The 27,002-nt window shown below is 37.5% G+C and overlaps 2 protein-coding genes across 2 annotated transcripts; one reads left to right on the forward strand and one right to left on the reverse strand.

Moving 5' to 3' along the window:
• Window positions 1-381: 381 nt before the first annotated feature.
• On the reverse strand, window positions 382-730 carry LOC115631306. The gene has a single exon (XM_030528021.1). It carries the CDS (start codon window positions 728-730, stop codon window positions 416-418), a length of 315 nt encoding a protein of 104 aa, XP_030383881.1. The 3' UTR covers window positions 382-415.
• Window positions 731-852: 122 nt separating this feature from the next.
• LOC115631253 lies at window positions 853-1,378 on the forward strand. Its single transcript, XM_030527965.1, has one exon. The coding sequence runs from the start codon at window positions 863-865 to the stop codon at window positions 1,253-1,255; it is 393 nt and encodes a 130-aa protein (XP_030383825.1). The 5' UTR covers window positions 853-862; the 3' UTR covers window positions 1,256-1,378.
• Window positions 1,379-27,002: the final 25,624 nt, after the last annotated feature.

A 27,002-nucleotide genomic window follows, 5' to 3' on the forward strand; every position in this document is an offset into this window, starting at 1 on the left:
AGCTTTGACTTTGAATAATATTAACAACCATTTTAACAAAAAAAAAAAAAAAACAAACGACTGCTAAATATTCCAACACAAATTAATAGGCAGGACCTACTAAACATTCTGCAATAGCTAAATTATCCAAAAATAATTTTAAAAAATAATGAAAATAATAAAAGTATAGATGAATTGCGAACCTCCTCCTTTTTTGAAGTCGTTTAAAAATAGCTTCATCAACTGCGAAATATGTATTTCCGTCTTGATTGTAAGCAATTAAATTTTCTCTTTAAAAGAAATTAATATTTCTATTTACATAATATATATTATATACAGCATGGCTTTTATTAAAACTTTATTAAACTAAAAACATCTGCAACTTTTCCACATCTCCCCACCTATTCTCTCTCCGCTTTCCTCATCACGACGACACTCACACGTAGAAGAAATTCTGATATTTGGACTTTTCCTGCGGCAGGCACTCGGCAAATCGTGGCTGCTCGCGCGCCTCCTTTGGCATTATTTCGTCACGCAGCCAGGACATCATTTGCTCCAGACTCGTCGCGCTGCCCTCGAGTTCGCCACCCACCTTGCGTCCACTGTGCGTATGCGTGATGTAACCACAGACATGCAGCTCAGCGGCCTTGATGGCGGCGCGTTGCAGCAAACGCTCATCGTTGTCAGCGGGCAACTCGTAGGTGGTTCTATAGATGGCTGCTTTGCTGCTCAGCACGAATTGCTTAGACATTTTCATAAAAATATACGAGTATTTAAAACTAACAGAGACAGTTTGACAGACTTTGCTGCCTTACACAAATTACTTGTATTTGTTTTCAGTTTTCTTCCACTTACACAATTAAATAAAGACAAAATCAGAAAAATGTTCTCAGTTCTAGATGCCAGCAAGCCAGCCGCCTATTATTGGGCCATACACTCCGATACTATAGTGACGACGGAGTTCAAGTTACTGCACATTATGCGCGGCATTGGCTTTCGGAAGAAGATTCTGCAGTTCACCAGATGTAACGATGTGTGTGGCTACATTATTTACACGCACAATGGACGTCGAGCCTATGGCGAGATGGAGGGCACCATTGGGAACATCAACAAGGTGAGGGACTGGATCTTGACGCAGTGCGTGCCGGAGCCCTTCATGGAGCGTGTGAGCTTCTCGCCCTTTGTGCGTGAACGCTATCCGAGGCGGCTCAAATTCTCAGTGGCCTATCAGGTGCCAGTGCGGGAGACCAGCACCAGCGAAATTGAATTGCATTAGCAGAGAAAATTGAATATTTTCGGGCAGTGTAGTAACTCGTGCTAGCAAACATCATGTACCATTGTTCAACACTATTGGCGGCTTCAATCTCTTAATTAAATATGCGACTAACTGCCAGCCATGGGCTGACTATTTGTCTGTCTATCTGCAGGCAGGCAGGCAGGCAGGCTTAAGACAAATGTTTGCGCTGCCGTTTTGTCGTTTAGTGTCGAAATTGTGCAAGTTTCGATTTTAGCCATTGTTGTTGCTCTTGTTGCTGTTGTAAATAATCACAGCTCGCGAAAAATATTGTATACAAAAAAAAAAAAAAAAAGAAACACAAGGCGCAACAACAAGAAATTAAATCAGCCAAGGTTATCGTCATTAATAAGCCCCCTAGTTTTCGTTTTCGGCTCGCGCGTTTTCCTAGCCTTAGTGTTGTAGTCAATTATTAAATTTGCAATTTCCGTAGTTGAACTTTTGGGTCAGTAGACTGATTTAAATCAAAACTATAATTGAGCCTGGGCATTGGCTGAGCAGCCACAGCCACAGCAGCAGCAACAACCACAGCAACAACAGCAACAAGAGCAGCAAGAACCGCAACAACAGTACTCGTAAATACCAAGCCGTTAATATTGACAGATGTTTGGCAGTCGTCGAATGCTCGCGGCAACGGATATGGCGCGCTATGATTAAACTTTAAAGTGTTTTTGTTTTATTTTTCCTTTTTTTGTGTTTTTTTGGGGTGAGGCCCCAACTCTGTAACTTCTCAGGCAGTAAGTGGCTTTCCATGACATTTATTGACACTTCTTTTTTTCCCCCTTTTAATTTGTTAACCTGTTTCCTCCTCACCCTCTGCCTGACACTCCATTGACGAAGATCTCGAAGATGTCGCTTCCCCAACACAACACAACACAACACAACACAACACAACACGCCACAAAACTCAGAACTGACGTGTCATCAAGCCGCTTAGGCTCCCACATAGGCAGGTAAATAAGTACACACGAGCATGTATCTACTATGTATATAGCGATGGATGGATAAATCCAATGCTCTGACACTTGAACATTTCGATGTTGATAAGCGCGAGATGTGTTTGTTGTGCGTGGTGGTGTTCGTCCCATATGGAAATAGTAGTTTTAATAAGCTCGACATTCGAGCACAGAGCATCAGCTTTTGTTACAATTGAGGCTCATGTGCGTACATGTGTGGGTGTCAAAAAATAATAATTAAATCTAGTTTCGAATGCGGAAATGCGTTGGTCTTAATACCGAAGATGTATGAACAAAAATATATCAGATTACTTGCTGAGTAGTTGAGAAAAAAAGCAAATGTAACGGGTTCCTTTTGAAGCTGATTCAACGAAGCAGATGAAGCGATGAGGCAATTGAGAAAATGAGGTAACTGAGTTGTGGCTCATCAGGCTTTCGGATGGACAAACCTAATAAAGACAGGTTTTTTGATTAGAAGGAAGCTGCTCTAACAACGATTATTTAGAAACCATCTACAATTATGTAGACGCTATCAGGTTTTTTTGCAGACGAAAGGAAATGTTCTGTGGATGGTAATATCGTTGTGTACTTTAGATGATTTTTATGTTGTTTCAAAGCATACGTTGCCGAATTGGAACGTCAGCCGAAGCAGAAGTTTTTGGGTTCTTAAACTGTAAGCTGTTTTCCTTTGATATTAGTATGCTATTGAGAATCAGGCGCAGAAATTAAACTGTTGGACATTTATACCAACCAAAATATACATTTCGACAAATACGATTACCTCTATAAGAAGCTAGATTTAAATCTACACCCAGAGATATTAAATCTCTAAAGGCTTAATATGTGTTTTGCATTCTAATTCCTTTATATTCTGGTCATCGATTTTCAACCAAATAAACAAATTACATTTTCATGACTACAATAAATTAGTTCCTTAAAAAAGGTTCTAAGAAAACTTGCATGCGTCAAAACTAAATATTACCTTCATTTTGATTAAGTTTACTTTTTAAATCAAGTTATAAAAGTAAATAATTTAAATACTAATGAAATAAATGACTAACACAAATTAATTGATTTCTTGTTACACAAAATTTGTGTATCACATATTCTATGTTGTGAAGTATAATAATGGATTTTATTATTTTACAACTTAAGTACTGCAAAAAAATCAGCTTGATAAGTAAACAATAAACGTTGGGTTAATTTTATTTGCCAACCATGTCCCAATTCACAGCCAAATGTGGTCGGAGGTGTTATTAGACCTAACGAACTTAAAAAGGTGAATCTTAAAATAGTGAGTTGAAGATAAATCCTTTTTGTAATGAAAAGTAATTGAATCACTTAAAATTCACTTATACAAGCAAATAGGTACCTTTTTATTGGGCAGTTGAGAGTTGGCACGAAAAATTGTACATAACTTAGTTGTTAAATTATTTAGATACATACATATATTTAGAATAAAGTTAATAAAAAAGGACACATTAGAACGCAATAAAATGATAACAGGCATCAGGCAAGGCAATTACATCTGATTGGCAAGTTGATGTCCTCTCAGTCTATTTTGTTGAGCTCGCAGGCGTTCTTTAGACCTAGAGGTGAGGCAGTTAATTTCGAATTCTACTATTTTCCAATTCAGGTGCCGGTGCTCGAATTCGAGCGTCGCAATTAGTTATAACTATGTTAAAGGGCAAATACGAAAGAAGCATAGAAATAAAACAAAAATCAAGTTAATGAAAGAATCTCAAAGAAAATGTAAATAAACTACTGGCATAAATAAAGTAGTAGAGGAAAAGCACAGCTAAAATATGAAACTAAAAATATGTAGTTAAAATGCAAAAAAATGAAATAAAAAACAAATTTATTTAAATGTTGAGAAAAGTGAAACTCTAATACATATTTAAGCTCCTCTTTAGAGTAATTTGAAGTCAGAGTTGACTAAAAAGAAAAACTCTTAGTGACATTCAAAAGAACGACTTAAAGGTGTGCTGAAAGAAAACTGTGCATTGTATTCCAGTTGATCTTTTTACGGATTTCAAGATCTTCAGAATCCCATGCACCAATTTACTTAACTCACGAAATCAGCAGCACATTCAGAGGCGGACTCAGCAGGCCTCATGCCATTGGCGCATTTGCCTAAATGGCAACCATTAAACTATTAATATGAAAATGAAATAAACGCTGGGGCTAATAACAACTTCTGTGCAGAAGCCTTTTTGAAAAATCGCAAAAAATATTTAATAACACACTACTGGCCCGATATCGGCGTCATGTATCTACAAGTACACTCGTAGTATGTGGCTATGGCCACTAAAACAAAAACAAAAACTAAAACTAAAACTATTTCAAGACGCCAGCCAAAGGCAACAAAATGCATACAGAAACGGCTCAACTGTAGAGCCCAGTAAGAGAGAAGGTCAGACCCCGCACGTTTCATGGCTCATAGCGCACCTATCGTATAATTAGAAACGAACTCGACGACGACAGCAACACGACTATAACAACAACAACAACAATTACAACAACAAAACGTTGCTGTTTTCAATTTGTGTGTGCGGGGCTGTGGCTACGCAGCTAAATGAGCCAATTGTAGAATGTTTAGTGCTATACATGCCACACACACACACATACGCTCGCACACACACACACACACACACACACACACATTTATAAATATACATATGTATATACAGATAATAAAGTTAAAAAGCGTATAAAACATAAAACGGCAACAATAACAACAACAACAAAGATTGCACGTTTAGCTACGACTGTCGGGTTCGGTTTCAAAACTCGCTGCTGCTTTGTAACTGAGACGTCGCACAGTGGGCCACACGCACAAAATTACTCACAAAAATTCAAATTTGGAATGTTGACTGCGTAGGAAAAACAAATCGATTGAAGATATTTTCGAGCAGCAGAAACTTTTTAGTTAAAGCTATGACTTAAAAAGATTAGTTTTTTGTAGCTGAAAGATATATTTTAGTATTAAATGACGCAACATTATATTCCTAGTCTACTTTAATAATTACCCAATTTGTGTTCAAATTATTAGTTAGTCTGAGCTTGTTAAGGTTTGTATTGGAAATCCAAGTTGTGAGATAGATTAAATCGATTTATAATTGTTAAGATCTAATTGGTTACTGAAACAAAGTTATTTTTAAAAATCCCTACTAACCAATCCATTCCAGTTTCAGTTACTAAGTGACCTGGCGATCTTCTTGGAGATCTATTATTATTTTTTTTTATTTTATTGCTAAAAAACCTCTGTTAAAAGAAACGAAAAGATTGTTCATTACCGCTGAGTGGATTCTTGTAAGACGAAAGATCGAACATATGTCTGACAACTAAAATAATATATTAGAACTCTAAAGCTGAAATATAATATCGTAAGTAAAATCTCTAATTGATTCTTAAATGGTTTATGTTTTAAACTTTTTTTTGGACTTTTAATATAGATGAAAATGTGGTTTTCAAACTTGAGTTTAAAATAATATTAAATAATTTAACCTTCAAGCTGATTTTAAAGAAACTGAAAATTATCTGTAATTCTTCGTCAAATCGTTTCTTATTAAGAATATTTAAAAGATTTTCTTATAATACTTAAAACAAGACCTAAAATGTGTACCGAAAATGTAATATAGATTTGTTTTGTAAGTTCGCGATTTTTCATGCAGGTGTTTCATATTTTTAATATAAAAAGTGTTCGGTTTCTAGAATATGAATGAAAACAAATGAAACAAAATATGTGGTTTTGATCAAATTAATTCAAACCATTCCATAAAAGCTATTAATGGATAAATTGTTTCTTCTAGTGAGTCAAATTTTCAGCGATTAGAAAGTTAATTTGCTAATCATTTTGAAATCCAAGAAACTTTTGCTGTTAATTTTTATTAGATTCCAGTTTTTGCAGTTTGAAACCCCATTTGGGACCACTGTGCGTCGTCGCAGTCGTCACGTCGACTATGATGGTGGGCACTCGAAAGCAGATCCGACAGAGACGGACATAGCGGACACACGGACGGACTTAACGGCCATGCAAACAACCAGCGGAGCGCGCGCGCTTCGCTGATACGTCGACAAGATCGCTGGCTATATGCTCACTTTCGATGTATTTCATTTTTTCTTTCGTTTTCATTCGCTGCGCGATTTGAAAACGTTTAAGAAGAAAAAAAAAACACTAGAGGCGGGCGGGTCTTCCATCGCACAAAGTACAACAAAATGTTTACGACGACGACTCTTAAGTTTTTTCGAGCCAATTATGTGCAGCAGTTGTCGCTGCTGGAGGGGGGAGGGGAGCGAGGGGGAGGGAAGGGGAGCTTGGCAAAGTGCTGCTATAGCTTTGTCGTGATCTTCGTTATGGTTGTTGTTGTTGTTGTTGGTAGCATCGTCAAAGCCTCACATTTTATGCATAAATTTATGAAATGGTTGTTGATTGTTGCTGTTACTGTTGCTGTTGTTGTTGTAAAAAGTCTAAACTATAATTTAAACGACTATTTGTTTGTTTGTTTGTTTACTTCAACTTTGTAATTGTTATGGCTAATTATATGAGCATATTCATTCATTTAACCATAACAATGAGTGCGAGTCGTTTATGTTAATTATTCTGCCGCACACACCTAATAAAGATATTAAAAGTTAAACTTACGATCATGTTCAATACATGTGTCGATTTTTCTAATCTTTTATTAGCTGCGTTTCGTTCGCTTTCATAGCCAATCAGGAAATTTATGAAACATGAGTTGCTCCCAGCAAGGTTTCCGTCATTCATTCCAATAGAGTATGTCGTTAGACACCGTGTAATCGTACAACGATTATGAATGTTAGCAAGTATTATTATATGGCTGATTAAAAGTAAATTGAAAAAGTTTTGAAAGGCCATAGATTTTAAAGAGACAAAAACTTAACTTATGCTGAGGAAGAGAGTTTATAGATTTTTGGAACGTATCTTTAATGTGAATTCAATTCTAATAATCTTCTTTGAAAGTTAAGCGTCTTCTTCAGCTGAAGAATAACAATCTTTTGTTTAGATTGTTTATAATCAAACTTATCAGATAGACTTAATAGCTTATTTTCATTGTTCATGAGTGTTCTTATCTTTTTCCTAGCAAATAACAAATCCAGAACACTACTTTTTGGGTCAACCGAAAGTGTTTATTATAAAATTGATAGATAGACCTAATACTCGTAGCTCCTTTTGATTGTTCGCGAAAGTTCTCATCTGTAAATAAGAATGACAGAACATTTCTAGGCTTATTCTTGTCTGTCCAAGAGAAGAATTAGCATCAATCAGTGCGTCAACCTGGTCTGACTTCACGACCTCCATGAACAATCTTCCAGTTTTTATACCCTGTACCCAAAGGGTACAAGGGTATATTAGTTTTGTGCGAGTGTACATGGAACACACAGAAGGAGGCTTGGTAGACCCCACAAAGTATATATATTCTTGATCAGCATGACAAGCCGAGTCGATATAGCCATGTCCTTCTGTCTGTCTGTCTGTATGAACGCAAGCATCTCAGAAAGTATGTGCGGCTTAATAGTCTAAAGTCGACTTCCCCTAAACTAAATTCATATTACTTGTATTTTAGCTTCCAGCATGAGATAACTTTAATCTTGAATATTTATTTAACAGTTGTAATGCTTTCTTGCTTGATTTCTTTCACATGTTTCGGTATTCTATTCTATTGTTATGTTAGCTGAATAATTATCTTCAATAATCCATGTATATGTACATCTAAATACTTTGTAAGATCCGGACCAGAACTAAACTGAATTTCTTGCAAGTTTCTTCCTAAGGAAGTCACAGGATGAACATTAATTAAAGCTCATTTCACACAAGTTATTAAAGTCAAGTATAGGATCGATATGGTTAAATGATCACTGGATACATCCACCTCAAACATAGTCCAATCAACTTTATTTGCTGATTAGTCGACGTTCGTCAATGGTGTGAAGTTTCCGGATTGAACGAAGTAGATAGCCAGCTAGCTAGAGACGTCGACAAATTTCATCGCAGCTGATTAGACACTTGCACTTGAAAACTTTAATTAACAATTTATCAGATGACCCAGTAGTTGAGGAGAGTCGCATCGGATGCCGCATTGCAACTAATTAATGGCACTCAAATCAAATCAGCACCACTTGCCACCAGCGATCATCAATCAAGGCAGCGAAATGAGGCGCTTCCTTGCCATAAAGATCACCGATGTTGCTGCTGCCGCTGTTGCTGATGATGATGCTGCAGGTGCAACGCGAAGGCGAACGCAGCGGTTGCAGCAGCATGCCGAAAAATGTTTAAATGAAAACCAACAAAAACAATCAACAAAGGCCATTAAAGAAAAGTAGAAAAATAGTTGTGAACTCATTGACTCAAATAAATAACAGCACGCCAGCACGCGGTCCCAGATGATGGCAGATCATCAGCAACAATAACAACAACAATTGCTGTTGCAAGCAGGCTACAATAACAGACAAGGCGAATGGCTGGACGAACGTAGCGATTTGCAAATCTATGCCATAAACTGCCAAGTGTTGGATGATGTTGACGATGATGAGGACGCTGAGCTGATGATGGCAGCAGCAGCGCTTGTAGATGCAGAGCAGCAACAGCAACAGCAACAACAACATCGGCAGCTTGGCAGCTAGGCAGACAGTCAGGCCGTAAAACGGACAAACGACCTGTGTGTTTGGGTACCTGGGTAGCTGGGTACCTGAGCCTGTGCCGCACATGCAACTGCGCCTAACGGTAAAATTTCTACAAGGGAATGTGCTTTCATTTCTGAAGTGTTGTGTTTTCCAGCAGCAGCAGCAGCAGCAGCATCGGCTATGACCGCGACCGTGGCGGCGATTCATTCAAATAAACAACTGAAAATCAAAGCAGATATGAGTCGCAGTCTCTGTCGCTGACGCTGTCGCTGTCGCGGTCGCAGCAAGGCTACCGTAAGATATTTCAGCAGTCATAAGAAGCAACAACAAATATAACAACATCTGCAACAACAGTTCAAGACGCGCACGCGCACATCCAGCACGTCCAGCGGACAGTGGGTCGAGGCTGTCAGTCTGTCAGTCAGTCCGGGCAGCAGTTAGGCAGTTAGTCACTTCACAAAGTCATTTTTGATTTGATCGATTTCGTGCAAGAGCAGAGGAGCGCGCTCTAACCACAGACATGAAGTGCAACAGAAGCAGCAGTAGGAGCAGCAGCAGAAGGAGACAGGAAGGAGGATGAGGAGGAGGGGGAGGAGCAGCAGGAGGCAAGAAGCAGCAGCTTCAGCACATGACTTGGAGCGGTCCAAGCGCATGTGCGCCCAAGCATGCCAAAAGCAGGCAGCGTCTGTAACTGGCAACTAGAAATGGGACAGTAAACCCTTCTCCAAGTCAGCCTAGAGAGTCAGTTAGTTGGTTGGTCGGTCGAATGGTCGCTTGGCCCGTCCAGCTCTACATGTGAGTTCGCTTGTCGTATGTTAATCGCCTTCGCTTCATCAGCAAATGGCAAATGTGGCTCTGGCTCTGGCTGTGGCTGTGGCTGTAGCGAGTGAAAGAGCCTGAGTGGTGAACTTTCCATTCCTGCTCCACACGCGCCATCGCCATCGTCGATGTGGTTGCCACTGCCACTGCCACTGCTCTTCCACTTACTGCTGCTGCTCCATGTCAGTCAACAGTTAGTTAGCGAGCGATAAAATTTTAGCTGCTGCTTAATTATACAAAAACAAAAAAAACCAAAAAAAAAGAAAAGATGAAAACCACCAGCAACATCAGCAACAACAACAACAACTGTGCACTTGGACATGGTCATCAAGCTTAAATGAACTATTCGGCTTGGGCTTTATGGGATCATCTGCGATCATTGTCAGCAACGCCCTGCTTACGAGAGATGAGCGAAGCTTTTAAACAATATAGTAGGTATACGAGTAAACGAAGCTGATCCTCGACTTTATGAAGGTCGTGAGAGACAGTTAAGTGAAATTTTTAAATAGCAGAAATATGTTTTATTCTACTTCTGAGAAAGCAATTATTATTGGTATAGAAATGTGTGTCAGCAATAAAGCACTAATCAACAAATTCGCAAATAAATTAATGAAAGTTCTTTTTTAAAATATTAGAAATGAATATTTGAAAATTAAAAAAAAAAAATGTGATGTGATAAAAGCTTCATTATTAAGCAAATATAGCTTCATTATTAAGCAAATACGTAATTAAATTTCAATTTCATTTGAAATTTATAAACGTTCTTATTTAATCTAATAAATCCGTTTATTAATTAAAAAACTGTTAGTCGGCTTTAAAAACTGGGCTTGTAAATGTGACAACAAATTATAAACAGAAGCAGATTTGAACTGTTTATAACGGCTAAAATCAGAAAAATGTAAATACAAATAAAACGATTAAGATTTGGGTTTTTTGAAGAAAAATAAGGCAATTGTTGCACGATAATGCGCCATCTGATCGCTCGACACTTGTGACTAATTTTTAAACAAAAACTCGCCTTTAAGCTATCAGCCACTCTCCATAGTGTATAACTACAAATATCTTTTCCAAAAAATGCAGTTGCCCATAAAAGAAAAGCGTTATGAGGATGTCGAAGCTATTTAAAAAGCTTGAACCACCATTCTAATGGGTATGCCGGCCGACGGCCGTTAAGTCAGTTTGGGTTTAAAAGCCTAGTTATTAAGACTTATGTTGTGGATGAACAGTGTCCCAAGTTGCTCATCTCTTGGAAACAACGCAGACATCTGGCGTCCTTGGGAATTCAAACAATTCATTCTTCTCAAATCGATAAATAAAGAGACTAAGCGATTGCAAATTTGGCAGAAGTAGTTCTGACTGTGATTTATCAACCAAACTAATTCATTTGAACAATTTCAAGTTTCAAAAATGAAATCATTTGTGCAAATCGAAGAGCGTATGGAATATTTCAAATGTGCTTTGTGACTGACAAATGTCCTACTAGCTCTAGAGCTCCAATCGCTTCTGAATCTATACGAACCATCAAATCTGAGCGGACAATTTCGTTAACCTTCGTGTTTTCAGGTTACAAATTGCGAATCTATGGAAGACCCCTCGATTTTAGATATCTTTAGCTTCAGTCACTGGAACGAATGGACGTTACAAACTTGTTCAGCAAAACCAATATACCTTACAATCTTTGAATGAAAAGTATATATTTATTGAACTACATTTAGCATCTATCATTATCTAAATATGTGTAACCAAAATTTAATTTTGGAAATATTTCCAATAATTTGAATCTTTTAATATTAAATTGTTAAAAATGCTATTCCGATTAACATGAAGTACCTGGGTACTTTTAGTAATAATGTCCATTGAAAAAAAGGGAGATGTTCAAATGATTTATTTAACAAGACCCCCCAAACTTAATAATAACAAATTTACTTAGCTTGAATACTTACTACATTTTTTTTAATTATTGCAATCTCGAAACCCGTTACTGTAAGAAAGCTAGTTCTAAGCATAAGTTTTATAGTATAATATTTTGCATATAAAAACCACCAATTATGATCGCAACTGTTGATAATTCTCGTTATATATTGAATTAGCAGACATTTCTTGCAGACATATCTTCCTAATATACCAGCATTATTTCAATTATAACAATTTCGGAAGCTAGTTCTAAGCAGAAGTTTTATAATATTTTGCATATTAAAACCACCTATTATTGATCGATATGATGGATAATTCTCGTTATATAAGCAGACATTTCTTAAATATCTTCCTAGTATCACCAACATTATTTCAATTATAAGTTTTATAATATTTTACAACTGTGGATAATTCTTGTTATATATTGATTAAGCAGACATTTCTTGAATATCTTCCCATCTTAGCGCTCGGCTGCGAAACTTCCAAATATGGTCGCTGGTGCTGCAACATGTGGCCCTCGAGAGCTGCTCGTAGCGACTGCCTTGGCTTGAAGTCGGCTTGTGGCTTCTAAACTCCACAGCACGCTCACTTTTGTGGAACGCAACTGTGCGATCGTGCACGATCGGCTAACTGGCTGGGCAGCACACGAAGCTGCTTCGGCAAGAGCGAGCGTTCGCTTTACTTGGGCGGAAGATCTCCACCCAGTTTCGGATGCAGCGCATGCGCAGCTTTTGGAATGTTGTTCTCTGCTAATGCTGCCTTGGCCGGGGCAGCGACGTCAGTGACGGCGTCGGCGATGGCAGCGTATTTTCATTGAGTAAAAAGCTAACTGTGCAGGATGCGGTGTTGGCGGCGCTGCCGCTGTTGTTGTTGTTGCAGCAGCAGCAGCAGCAGCAGCTTCTTGAAGCTTTGGGGCGCGTGCTGTGGCGGTGGCGTCGATCTTGTTTGTGCGCCCTCCTGCCGCCCTGTCTGCTCCTCATTTACAGTTGTGGCGCAGGCGCAGGCGCGAGCGTTAAGATCGTTACTAATTCAGTAGTGGGGCTGCGCAGTCGGCGCCGGCAAACTTGTCTAGGCAGCTGTGCCTCTATGTCTCTGTCTGTGTGTGTACGTGTCTGTGTGTGTGTGTGAGTGTGGATGCTGCAGCGGCATCGTTCGTTGTGCTCTACATTAAGAAAGAAGTGTATTAGCTTCGATTTATTGCATCGCTTGCCAGCGCTGGCCAGCAATTGGTGAGCGTGTGCTTGTGTTGGTGTTGGTGTTGGCTTACACTTCCTCAATGTGTGTGGATCGTGTGTTTTTAGCCAGAGTGCCATCGTCGGCGACGTCGTGTATTCATTCAGAGCACCCATACATAGAAAAGAAAGACGCTAGCCGCTGCTGACGACGACGACGACGACGCCGACGCCGTCGACTGTAACTATTTTGCGTTTATTATTAGGAAATCGAAAACGTTTGGCTTTGGATGGCGCGCTGCGCTCGCAGCCGCCTCTATCAGTCCGTGAGACGGTCTCAAAGCTATTGGTCGTGTTGTCGGTTGCTCGCACACAAAAGTCCCGCAACGAACTGCAAACGAAACAAAAAGAGTGACAGCAAAGAAAAGACGCAACGTCAAGAAGCGACTACGTAAGACGTAATAGAAGCGCGCGCCATCCACCCAGTGTCTATGTGCCTATGTGTGTTTGTGTGAGTGTCAGTGTGCCTGTGCGTGTGTGTGTGAGCATGTGTTGGTGTAACGTAATGCCAATGTAACGGTATTCAAATGAACGCCAACAACAACAACAATTTGCAGTGGAACGTGGGCGCGGCTCAAGGATAATTGAAATGTGCGCTCATTAAATGGCAATTCGAATTAAATTGTTTAAAAGAAATACAAATAAATTAAAAATATTTCAAAAATCATACAAAAGAATTTATTAAAATTTTTAAAAGTTACCAATTATTAATTGAAATAAATTTTGACAGTAAAAAGAAAACAAATTATTACAAAAAGCAAACAAACAAATCTTCTGTTTAGTTAAAAATTAATTGTGCGAACCAACCATAAATACACACATTAATTGGAAAGTGGAGTATTTATTAATAATAATAAAATGTGAAACTTCTTCTTTACCCAACAAAATTGTTCCAATATCTCAAAAGACTCTGCAAAAACAGTCCGCACTTGATTAGCTACTAGCTTAAATATTTCTACAAGAAGCCAAAACAATTAAAGCTAATGCAACTAAAACATTTCAATTTGTAGCCATAATTGCCAAACAACATGTATAAAATGTGAATAGAGAAGAGTGGAAATCTGCATCTGTAGCAATAAATAATAATACAAATTGTTTAATCCAATTTTTGCCACGCCAACCAATTATCGTTGGCGCGCATAATGCTCCCGAGCAATCAACACCCAACAACAAACAACAACTACTCTCGTATACCAACTCTGAGCAATTTATAGATCATAAACTCTGTTTACGGCTCAACTTTCAAGTTCAGAGCCGTGGATAAGCCATAAATCTCGCACAAATCGCCGCAACAACAATGCCACATGCAAGAACCTAAAATGCAATTTGTACTCGTAGTACCAAACCAAAAAAAAAAAAATAAATAAATAAAACAGTTCTTTGCGGCCCAGTAGCCGCGCAAATGGTAGAAAAGTGCAAATCTAGTGTCTATATGGCATGATATTGGTGCTAAATCAATGATAACTACATACTTAAAGGCAATTAATGCAAATTGTGACAGCGAGCGTGAATGCAAAATGAATTAAAGCTGCGGAAAATAGCAATCACATCAACAGCAACAACAATAACAACAACAACAACTGGCGACAATAGTGTACACTGTACAGGTTGATTATGGGCAGGCATTAAAAAAAGACAACCCATAATGAAATTATAAAATTGATATGAAAAGATTATGGCCAAGAAATCAGCACATACTTCTATTAGCAACAGACAGGGAAGTGTGTGTGTGTGTATATACCCATGTGTGTGTGTGTTTGTGTGCCGATTGATGTCAATAAGCATGAGTGCTAATTGATATGGATTAACTATTCATATGGAAACTAAATGAAATGCAGGCTTAGGCAAACAAGTCGAGGGACTTTCAACAGAGGAAATATTAACAAAAAGTGTAAAAAGTAAACTCAAATTAATTAATTAATCGCGTCTTAATAAAAAAAATTATAATTACTTCAACACAACACAACAAGCTGCTTTGAAAAAGTTACTTTATATTGAAAATTTATACCTCCACGCATAAAAACTACATCCTCGAAAACTGATCGCAGATTTCCCACGCGTCGGCATTTTTTTGCTTCGCGTTATTGCTGCAGTTGTTGTTGTTGTCGTCATTGGGCAAGGATGACTTATGTGCCACAGCAACAGCAACAACAACAACAACAACAACCACAACTACGACGTCTACATATAGCCAAAGCTATATGCCGCACATGTTATCAACATCCGTAAAGCTGAAAGAGCCAACGGTGTTCAAATGGTGATTTCTTCCTGTTGGCGAACGGATATCCGCGCGGATCTTATAGCAGTCAGTGCAGCACCAGCAGCAAATACAGCTACTACTACTACTATCACCACCAGCACCACAACAACAACAACAACTTGTACAATTAGAGCAGCACGAAGTAAACTAGAAGAGGCTTGCAACAAATTGATGCTACCACGACCACAACTCCTAGCACCACAAACCACTCTTCAAGCATGTGAGTATTCAAAGTATAACAGACAGCGGCGTCTCCAAAAGGAAGGGCCACAGAACTACAAACCCAAAAACTCTGTAGTTAAAATAAGTCGATAAGTGAATATAATTAAAAGACGCCAATAGCTCGGTTGACTGTTAATCAGTAAACGATCCATTCGCGTAATTTGTCTTCTTCATTGCCTAATTCCTAATAAAGATATAGGGAAATATTTCCTTACAGATAGATTTTGATTGTGGAATAATATATTTTATAATATTTAGTAATAATAGTTGAAAAAAGATATGTTCATGTGAACGTATCTCATCTTTGGAGATGGTTAATTCGATGATGGATAACAGCATAGCAGTTCAAATGTAACGCATTAAACACAAAAAAAAAAATTTTAATAAAACAAATGACAGAAATAATATATAACAATAATTTTTAAGAAGTGAGAACTGTACAGTTTAATAAATAAATTCTGACAGAACGAGAGTAGTTCTGGTTTTTCTGAAAGGATAATAACAAAGAAGTGGATGTACCCTTTCTTTAGTTCAGAGCTGCGTCTGAAGCTATAGTGGACAGTACTGGTCCCTTTGACTCTGCCATAGCCTCTCTTAATAGACGAATTCCTATCAAAAATTGGCGAAAAGCTGTCCAAGTGTGTTGAGCAAAATATTTAAAGCTAATTAGAAGTTGCACAGTAGAATTTTTTTTTAATTTGAACCGCATTGGATTTATGAAAAAGCATGAAATATCATTCCATTAATTATATTTAACAACATTATTTCACAAATATTTATAATATTGTGGTTGAATTGCTTTTGAAATGATCCCATCAACAAATGGTTGAGTTGAGCTACAATCGAAAGTTTCAAACGTGGGGTTGGCAGCCATCAATAGTTTTAGAAAATAACATATAAATATCTATATATATCTTTGGTCAACTGCTAGGGCTAGGCTACAGCCTTATTCATAACTATTGCCACTAGCTCTAGTCAAGCGAAGGAAGTGATTTCTTTGACGAGCCGTTGACCATATTTAGGAAGTCCAGATCCGTTTGATTCTAAGGCAAAAGTGTGGCTCTGACGAAATCAATCAGTGCCTGTCAATTTCTCTCTTAGAAAAAGATAAAGAAGATCACCGAGTGGCGTAGTTTTTTTTTCGAAGTAAAGAGCATGATAATAAATGATTAGCCGACTTTGATTCTGCCTCAGCTTCTAATGGAGCTGTAATAGAAGCACTGGAAATCTCTAATGAAGAGACTGAAATCGTCTGAAGATTCTGAAATAGAGTTTTCTTGCTGAAAACCATATTTTGTTATTTTCCAATATCTTTTTATTTTGGAGAATATCAATTCTCAGTAGTGTCTCGTTTTTCTCAATAAAAATTCTAACTACGCTTATGTCTGTCTTTTTTGCGGCCAGCTCCCATTTAATAAGCGCAATCAATGGCAGTGAAGCGATGCCAAGCACAGGATCTCTTGTGTTCGCAAATCGACAAATATTAAACTTAATGTCATCCATAAGCATTTTATACCGTACGTTTCTTGATTTAACACACACACACACACAAACAGATAGAGATAGAGATAGAGCGAGAGAGGGAGAGGGAGAGATAGAGCAGAGCTTCAACATTCAAGGCTTCAGATAGAGCTTCGACTCTTTGTATTGTAATTGATGAATGAATGAAATTGAAGTTCGAGTAATGACGCAGCAATTTCTGCAGTCGCATTAAGCCTCGCTTCAAAGCAAACGAGCGAAATAGAGTTGTTGGTGGACGGTCGGATGGATGGACGGACGGACGGACGGACATTGGGGCAGATACTTTTTAATTTGGCAATCAAAAGAAAAAATAAATTATATAATTTCGGTACGCCTAAATTCACGCACTTTTGCAAAAAAAAAAAATGGAAAAAATGGAAAAAATGAAAAAGAAAAGAAAAACATAAAAAGGGGGACAAGCGTTTCATTTAGAAGACTGCGGCCCATTGTTTTTGTGTTTTCGAAAGTGATTAATAGCTTTGACATGTTACTTTTACGCTAATTGAGCGATCAAAATCAAATCGAATTTTTGCTAAATGTGGCCAGCGGGACAGCCGGACAGCCGGCCATCACAGAGCCGCTCAGCCTTCATGGTGAAGGGTGAAAGGGTCGATTGTGCGATGAGGTTCCAACACATTTGTGCGTTAAGTCTCTTTTCAGTGCACGAAATTTTCGAACGTGCCTCAGCTTTAGACAGATCGCACAGATACGCGCACAACAAAAACAAAGATACGAGTACAACGCTGCTGACTGGGGCATTGGGCAGCGATTAGTACCGCCTTTCAATTTTCGTTGCGTGAAAAACGCAAGTGAGTGAATGTCGAACAAATCATTGACGGGGCGTTCCAGTGCGACGCTTAAAGGAAAACCGAGCAGGTTAATTTAATTTGAAATACTTGTACGATTTCTAACATTAGATGATTAGATGAGGTGGCAGAAGAAGCGCTCAGTATTCATTAATTAGCGCGCAAAGTGGATCAAAGTGGGGCTACGAAATTATTGGCATTGTGTAAAGGCATTCAAGTTAATGGGCCAACATTCAACATTCAACCATCCACCGTACAGCTTTTAATCGAGCGTAAAGAATATTGCTGCCATATTAATAGATCTGAATAGCATTTCATTACATGGTCGCAAACGAGATTAATCGAAACAACTATGGGATTTGCCGCTTATTAGTGGCAAAGCATGTAAAGTGTTGAAAGATTATTAATACACTTATGGAGATTTATAGAAACATTTTTTTCCGTGTACCTACTTATGATAAATTAAGCTGCAATGTTAAGTTAATTGTGATCCCAAGGTCCAGCCAGTTAGAGATGGAATGGAACTTTTGCAATCTGTTAAGTTGCAGTTTTGAAATTTCGACCTCCCCCTACTTTTCCCTCGTTCCACTCCCAAAAGAATATCTTTTCTTAATGAATATCGGACTATGTTTAAATGAATTAAAAAATGGCTAATTATATGCCTGGCGAGACGTAGCTCTAGTAAGCACGTTCTGCTTTCAGACGTTAGATTTGAAAATGTTTTGAAATCAACTTTCAAGAATAACCTTATTATTGATATAAAGTTTTCAGAATGCAGAACGAGATGCCTTTACTTTCTACGAATATTACTCTCTTATGAATTTACTAATGAAGACCTCATCCAAATATTCAACTTTAGGTCTTCAACTCTTTACAGTCAAAGCTGAATGTACAAATGAAAGATTTTGAGCAACTTATGCATTTAATATGACATGACATGACATGACACTACTTTGTCTTTAGTTTAAATCTTCGGAAGAAAATATATTGTGGAAAAACAAACGTTATATAAATAAATTATTTGGTTTATTTATTTAAACATTCATTAAAAATAAACACAGAGCCCATACAAGGAAATCGAGTGCAGGATTATTATAAATTACATATATTTAAATTATTATATTTGCTTATTTATTGATCTTAAATCTTAGAAATTAATTCTGAAAGCTTAAATATTTTCTAATGTCAAGTTATTTATTTATTTATTTACCCTAAATTCTAGAAAGAAAAAGATTAGTTGAAGGAACAGCTGAAGAATTATCTCGTGTTAAAAAAGTTAATCCACTGTGTACTCAATGTTGTTCACTATTAAAGTAGGCAATGCTGTTATGATTTTGTAGAGTGTTAATATTTCATAAGTTCTTGCCTTTGAAGAATTGTACAAAGGATTTGTGTACTGTCAGAAATGTTAGTATTCATATATTGATGGAATTTCTGACCAACTGAGTTGAGAAATCACATTTCACACCCAACTAAATCGATGGAAATGGCAGAAATGCCAAATTTTAGGCACTTGGTCTTGTTCACACTGAAAATGGTCTACTTTCTAAAGATTCCCAGGCGCACACATAAACAATCATTTTCGACTTTCCCACTGAGGCAGAGATGGAGAGAAAGAGTGCAATTATTACAAATTTCTTCCATCATAATGCAAAACTAACGTACAAATTTGCTTACAACATTCAAAGACCAATTAGTTGGCCATGCAGCGTTATTTTCGATAAACTGCCAAAACGCTGACCATGACTCTATTTATAGGCAGAGTCGAAGCGCAAAGTGCAATATGGGGCTGGAAGTGGAAGTGGAAGTGGAAGATGGAAGTGAGCGGTTCAGGGGCAATGGCAGATCCACGCACTGGAAAACATAATCCAAGGCAGTTTTATGGCGCCTTAAACCGGAAGCGATGGCTTTGATTGCGTTACAATTTTTATTTTTTTTTTTCCTTGTCTCATTTCATGGAATGTGCGCTGATTTTGCTGTATTTTTTCAATTAAAACTTTATTTGTATTTTGTTGTTGTTGATTTGGTGTTGTAGAGACATCGAGGCAACAGCAGCCAAGGCAACAATTGTAACAACAACAACAACAGCAAGATCGAGAAGAAGATGACGACGACGATGTTGATGATGAAGACCTGAAGCTGAAGTCTTCAGCGATAACCGCAATCACTTTGAAAATCTAAAAAACAAATCACTCTAGGCTACGCAGTCGCTGCAAATCAACAAAGCCATCGCAGCCAGCGCCCAGGCGTCGTCATCGTCATCGTCATCGTCATCCATGTTGTTGTTATTGTTGTTATAGTTGTTGGCTTTATGTTTTGAATACACTTAATCCACATTCAAAGTCTGGCGGCGGCAGCGGCAGCAGCAGCGGCAGCAGCAGCGGCTTCGCAATGAAAGTTTCACGTTCAGACTGCCTTTGCAATTACCGCTGCCCGAAATACGCAAATCGATTAAATGGAAAAGGCATTTTACTTGCGGCCCAGCGGAAAAACGATATTAACGCTCCTCCATCCTCTGCCCATATATGAACGTGTAGACGCGATCAGCTTATGTAAAGCGATTTGCAATTCATTTCATTTTTGCAAATTTCATTGCATACCCGTCTCAGATGGGAGATGAGTTGTATTTTAATGGCCCGGCGGGCCTTTCAATGCATCTGAGCTCCCGTAGATAGCACGAATATTGATTGAGTCGGATAATTTGTATTTGTGCAAACGATGCAAGCGCACTCGTAACCGTTTTATTTGTGTGATCTCATCCACAAGTATATAGAATAGCAACAAAGCCAGGCTTGGCCATCGACTAAGCTGACATCGCAAGGTCGCCTGTTTCCAAAATTTTCTTCCTCACGCAAATGACAGTCCTTTTAAGTAGAAATAGCTGCCTGTTGGTAATTTAAGACGCCACTTTGTTGTCGTCTTGTCATCTAAGTAATTATTATTTTTAAAATATTATATAATTTTTAAAGATTTATTCTGTGTGAGTCAATAATGCTCGGCACGCAGCAGAAGTTTATTTATATGTTTGTTTTCTGGACTGTGAATAGATTTCTGCATAAACAGTTGACCCATATTTTTCTCATAGCATCAATAAATAGCCGATCGTAAATATATTACTTAGTAAAAAACGTATGTGTTTAGTGTATGGATATGCAGACTTTAGCTAAGCTTTAAGCAATGGAATTAATATCCACATTCACATTTTTCGGATAGTGTTTATATGTGAATGCCAATCCGATGCATTAGTTGTAGAGAGTTGTAAAAGTTTGTATTGTACATACAATAATACTAGTATGTGTAGAAAGGTCTTGTTAGTATCATATACTAAAACAGCATTTCTAAATAATTAAAAAGAAGCTTATTTTCATCTCTTCTTAATGAGAGTTCTTAATTCACTCAATATGGATATGGTGTTTCCCTTTAATAACGAGTACAATATTGAAATCTCGGCCATAAAATATAGAAATATTTATGTATGTGGGGATTCTAATCGTACCTCAACATCTATGATATTTTTAGCTAATTTAATGATACAGAAAGAAAACTTTCTTGGAAAACATTTATTCCCTGAGAAGGAACATAAACATTTACAAGGATGGGAATGTGGAACAAAGACATTTTTTTGCTAGCTATTAGATTCTATAGCAAAGAGTATAACATAAATATATATAACACTGTTTATAAGCATTTTCATATAATTAATATAACATACTATAGCATCTATAACGTACATGAGTTTGTGGCAACTGAAATTATTTTAATATTTTATGCAGAATATAGAAAACCTAGATGCTAATAAAATACTTTGATAACAAATTAATTTATTATTTGGGCTTTATATCTGATATTTCGTTTGAAAGACACATTAACTGCGCCATTGGAGAGAATATTTCTAATATGCATATTATACATGTCGTATACTTATTATTGTAACAAATTACTTACGATTAAGTGTATAGTATTTATACAGAAAGGGAAAGCAAACACGTGAATCGAAGTTATTTTTTGGATTTGTAACCACATGAGATTTCCAATCGGTAGTTATTTAATCAAGGCGCGTCAACGATTTCATTTCATTTGAGATCGAACTTCTGTCTAATTCTTCCGAAAAACTTACCTTCTCTTTCAATTAGTTTCATCGTTCTTTAGTTGCTTGTGCTGCCTTTCTAGATGCCGGACCGATTTCGTCAGCATCATTAGTGTCTCGATCTTACACTGTCATTAGCGTGACTTCCCTCAACTCCACTATTCCCACAAAAAGATCGAACAAATCTAACTTACAATTTCAGCATCTTTGTTGGTCTTCTTCTTCTGCGTCGTCGTCGTCTAGCCATTAAACGTCCAGCAAAGTCAATTCTATTTATTGTTAAACGACTTAATGATCACCCCACCCAGTTGTAACAGCAACAACAGTAACAACGACAACAACAACAGTAACAAGAGCAGTAGCAATCTCAGTAATAGTAACAGTAACAGTAGCGAACCAAACTCTGCCACCACTTACGCGTACGTACGAGATGTATTTTGAAAGCAAAAGTAAAGTGTTTTGAAAGTGAACTACACACTAATTTAGAGTCGTAAATTAACCAACTAAAAGAAGAAAAAACTAAGCTAAATAGGAATAGAAATAAAAATAAGAAATACACACAAACACAACCTTGAATGCAATGAGCTTTAATTAATTAGTGAGCACAATTAAAAAAAAATAAAAGGTGTAAAAACACTAAACAACAGCAATGCTCGTGCGAGTACTCGTATGTGGCAGAGCCACAGAGCTAGAATATCTGTTTCTAGCATTGATCGAAGTGTAAAAAATCCATTGTCTATATACTAGTACGAGTAGTATAGAAAACGCCTCATCATCATCAGCAATGCTGATCATCCATAAACATGAAACAAAGTCACAGCTATGCGGGGCTTCTAAGCCGAAATTGGAGCAATTTTCACGCAAACTAAGGCGCGACGCAGTGTAAGACGAAAAGTAAATAAATAAACGTCATTTTGCCATAAAACGTGTGACGACAATTGACGACAGAAAAAAAAGGGGGAAAAAAAAAAATTTAAAAACTGGCTCAGAGACAAACAGACAATGCGACTTGGGGCCCAGCGTCATGTGTGTCTCTGTGTACTTGAAAATAAGTTGCTGAGGTGGTGGCGGTGTTGGCGGCCCTCTGATGAGTAAACACAACCGTTGATTACAATAGGAAATAATCCCACAAATTGCTTTAATATTCACTGCAAATCAAATGAAGTTGTGCCGGTCGGTTGGTGGGTCGGTCGGTCGGTCGGTCTTGGGCCACAATACAAGTACAAACCCAAAAAGCGACACAAAGTCGCAAAGTTTTTCAAGTCAAAGCTTTTAACCTTGGACCATAAAACTCTGCAGACAAACAGCAGCAGCAGCAGCGGCGGCGACAGCTGCAACAACAACAACAACAGCAACAGCAGCAGTAACAACAATAACTACAATATGTAATAATCGCATTGAATCTTAACCACTGTATGTAATTGTGTTTTGAATGTGTGTGAGTAGTATCTGTATCTGTGTGTGTGAAATTGTAGATTCGTAATTTTTTTTGCGCATTTTCTGCCAAAATGTCGGTCTTTTATAATTGTATCGCATTTAGCACGGCATATTGTACTTATTTGTATGATATATGGGAACCCATTCAGGCGGTTCAGAGCAGGTGATGTTGTCTGTGTGTATGTGTGTGTGCTTATGTGTGTGTGTGTGTGTGTGTGTGTGTGTGTGTGTGTGTGTGTGTAGTTGGCTGCAAATTTATGCCCAAATTACTTTGATGACAGGCCACGCTATTTGCGGTGCACTATTGTCTTCGTGGAACTGAACCGAACCACATAGTTGGAGGCAATTTAAAGAATTTGGCCAAGAGCTATAACTGAACATGTTTAGGAAATGCAGCTGGCCATTGTAGGATCGACTATAGACTGCGTAACTGCAACCAAGTGGGGCAGCTTTTGAGGAAGTGGAAATGGTCTTGATACTTCACTTGTGCTTGAAAACAGCAGACCAAACCTACCTTCAGGGAGAGGACTAAGACCACGAAAAGGATAGTATTTTAGACTCCATTTAAGCATTGCAGACACTTCGACTTGGGCGGTGATAAGTAGTGCAAGGGACAGATGATTCAGTTCTAAACCGGATCCTCATGCTATTGTATATGAAAGTGCTTGTCATTATCCCATATGTGTTTAGTATGTCAGTCGAACTTCTAAGAGTGTGTAGAAAAGGATAAAAATAATGAAACTATGACTGCTTCATTCAAGCCATTTCTTGTGCAATTCTAAACTCTTTCCAATTTGAAAAATTAACCTAATGAACTATGTAAGTCAAGTGATCTGATTTTATTTTACTTATCGACATGCTTCCATTGCAGTCATATTCACACTGATATGCTCAAAATTTGAAAACATAGCAAAATTCTAATTACCGAGCATTATGAAAAAGAAAACTGCGTAAAAGAATTGTGCAATTATTGTTTCTGCTTGGATATACAGTTATACGAAAGAGATCAATTTATTAAACCCAAGCAGGGTAATGCCTGAGTATGGGTTAATGCTATTTGTAAATGTCTGATAAAGGCACCGCAATTTGCTAATCCAGCCTGAAGCTGCCACTATTATTGGAAATGAATTGTGCCTTCGTTCCAACTAGTTATATAACTAAAAGCCTCACATATTTGTGTATCTATTCTTTTCTCTCTGTTTTATATTTTAAAAAGAAGAGCATTAAACAGGGCAATTGTAATGAATAAATGAAATTAACAATTAAGTCAACAAATTAATGAATGACTTCACAACGTTATTTGAAAGTCAAAAATAAATTAATGCACCTATTCTTTAGAAAAAGTTTGAATTTATGTTAAGAACATTAAGCCCATTTACTCTATCATCTACTTCATTAATGGTGTTAGAATTTTAAAGAAACTTTTACAGATTTCGCAAATTTTTCTAAAGCATATAAATATTTTATGTTACCATGATTTAATGATTTCTTAAGTGGCCATTTATTTAATATCTCCATCATTATTCTGAGAAAATCTGGTAGGAATTTAAAGGAATCAGAATACATATATTTTTAAAGTTCTAAAGCATATAACATTTTATTTTAAACAACTTCAGCAACTAAGAACAACTTCTTAATTTCTCAATTACCTTTCATTAGAGCGCTGATAGCTTTGAACCATATTGGAATAAATTTAAATACATTTGTACAACATTTTTGAATCAGCAGCAAAATTGTAGTATTACAAATTTATTCTCTATGAATTTAATTACAATACTTGTAGTTAAATAGTTCAACAGGAATTTAGAATTTGTTGTTAATAAATATGTTTGCATCGCATTAAATATACTACATCGGTCGATCAATTGCTACAAATGAACTTCTTTTCAAAACAATATTCTAAGATATTTTTCGATGTCTAGCATATCATAAAATCCATACATTTTTCTCTGTCTCTATCAAGCCAAGATCCCTTTTCTAGCCATAAATCAAGTGGCAGTCGCACTTTCTATTTGCTTTTTATGCGCTCATATGTTGTGGCATCTGCATTGTTGACCGGAAGGAAACTCAATTTGCACCACAGAGGCTAGCAAGCGAGTGAGCGAGCGCCGAGGCATTTACCAACACTGGCAACATGTGCATACCCGTCAGTTGTAATTGCAGCGAGCTAATAGAGCTCCGAGTGTACCAGTCATGGCAATTATTCTGCAATGTGCACACGAACATGAGTGAGGAACGTGAAAAAGGCAGGGTGGACGAGGGAAGGGGCAGGGGGGCCAGGGGGGGGGGCAGACGGGAGCCGACAAGAGGGTGCAGCTAAACAGCAAACAACTTGTCAGTGCGCCGCTTAAGTGCGCAGCAATCGCTTTGGGATGCCACAATGGAGCTTGCAGTGTCCGAGGAGGAGTCACCGCACTTGGCAGCCATGCCAAGGTGGCCAGGAAGGTGGGCTGGCAAGGAGGCAGCCAGGGAGGCAGCCAGGGAGGCAGCCAGGCAGGCAATGGCCAACATCCGTGGCTCTGCTGGTCAACAATTGGAGCACTTTCACTTTAAGCAAAACAGCGGAATTTTTCTCTTTTTTTCCCCATTGATTTCAATGGCGTTTGTTGTGGCCCTCGTTGCAATTGTTGTTGTTGTTGTTGTTGCTGCTCTTGTTGATGTTGCAGCCACGTGCGGCTTGGCAGGCGGGCAACAGTAGCGCGCTCAAAGGCCCGTTGCATGTGTCAAGAAATGATAGGCTGGGGGTGTTGCTGTTGTTGCCATTTCTGCTGCTGGTGCAGCTGCAATGTAATTAGGCCTGCAGCGGACATTTTGTGCTGATGTGCAATATTTCATGCTTATGACCAAAACGGACGAACGACAACAGCCAAGCTGGAGCAAAAATAGAGCTCACTATATGTGCCTCGCGCATGCAGGAGTCTGTCAGCCAGCAGTTAGTTTTTGCCCATTGTTTGAGGCCGCCGACGCCAACACACTGCCGAAAAAAGTCAAAGATTTGCTTTTAAAAATTGTTGAGTTTTCATTTAAAAACAAGTAATAAGTAGACCCTTGTTTAAAAAAAAAAAAATTGTAGGATTAAGAAACTCCAGGACTAATATTTATGTTCAATATTTACGTTATAGTTAATTATTTCCTCTTTTTATTCTTCAATGATACCTTTCTATTTAGAGTAGTTAGGCTTTAAAGATATTTGTATTTATTAGTCTAAATGAACGGCAGTTGATTTTGAGCATTAAAATAGAGATACTTGGAGTGAAATGTGCTTTCAGGCCACATGTAAATCGACAGGTTTTAATACAAATTTAACTTCCATTTTGACATAATTAAATAAATAAATAAAACATTATTATTAATAGCTTCAAGTCTGGAAAACGTATCAAATAAATACTTCTTTACATTCTTAATAAGCGCTTACCAGTTTAAGTCGTAATTTATTTCAAAAATTAGACTATTCACAACTTACATATTCACATTTTCTTAAACACTTTGTATTGAACTTCAATTTGTGGCTTGCAAAAATAATTAGTTATTTGAATGCACTTTAAATTTATTAAGTTGGTGTTCATGGTCGATATACGAAACAAATGGTCACAATTTGTATTTAGATGTGAAAAAAGGCTAATTTTAAATCGTCGTTTAATTTTCATTGAAAATTACAATTCATTTAATTTTGATGTTACATTAAAATATAGTACAATGATTCGCTCTTGTTTGAAATTCTTTTGTATAGCATATGTTTTCTTATATGCACATATTTTCTATCTTAAACATTTGCTGTTTCCGTTATGATATGGCCAATCCTTGTATTAAAGGCAATAGTGGACTGATCG

The sequence above is a fragment of the Scaptodrosophila lebanonensis genome, unplaced genomic scaffold, assembly GCF_003285725.1.
Source record: "Scaptodrosophila lebanonensis strain 11010-0011.00,11010-0021.00 unplaced genomic scaffold, SlebRS2 tig00001412-arrow-pilon, whole genome shotgun sequence".
Taxonomy (NCBI): Eukaryota; Metazoa; Arthropoda; class Insecta; order Diptera; family Drosophilidae; genus Scaptodrosophila; species Scaptodrosophila lebanonensis.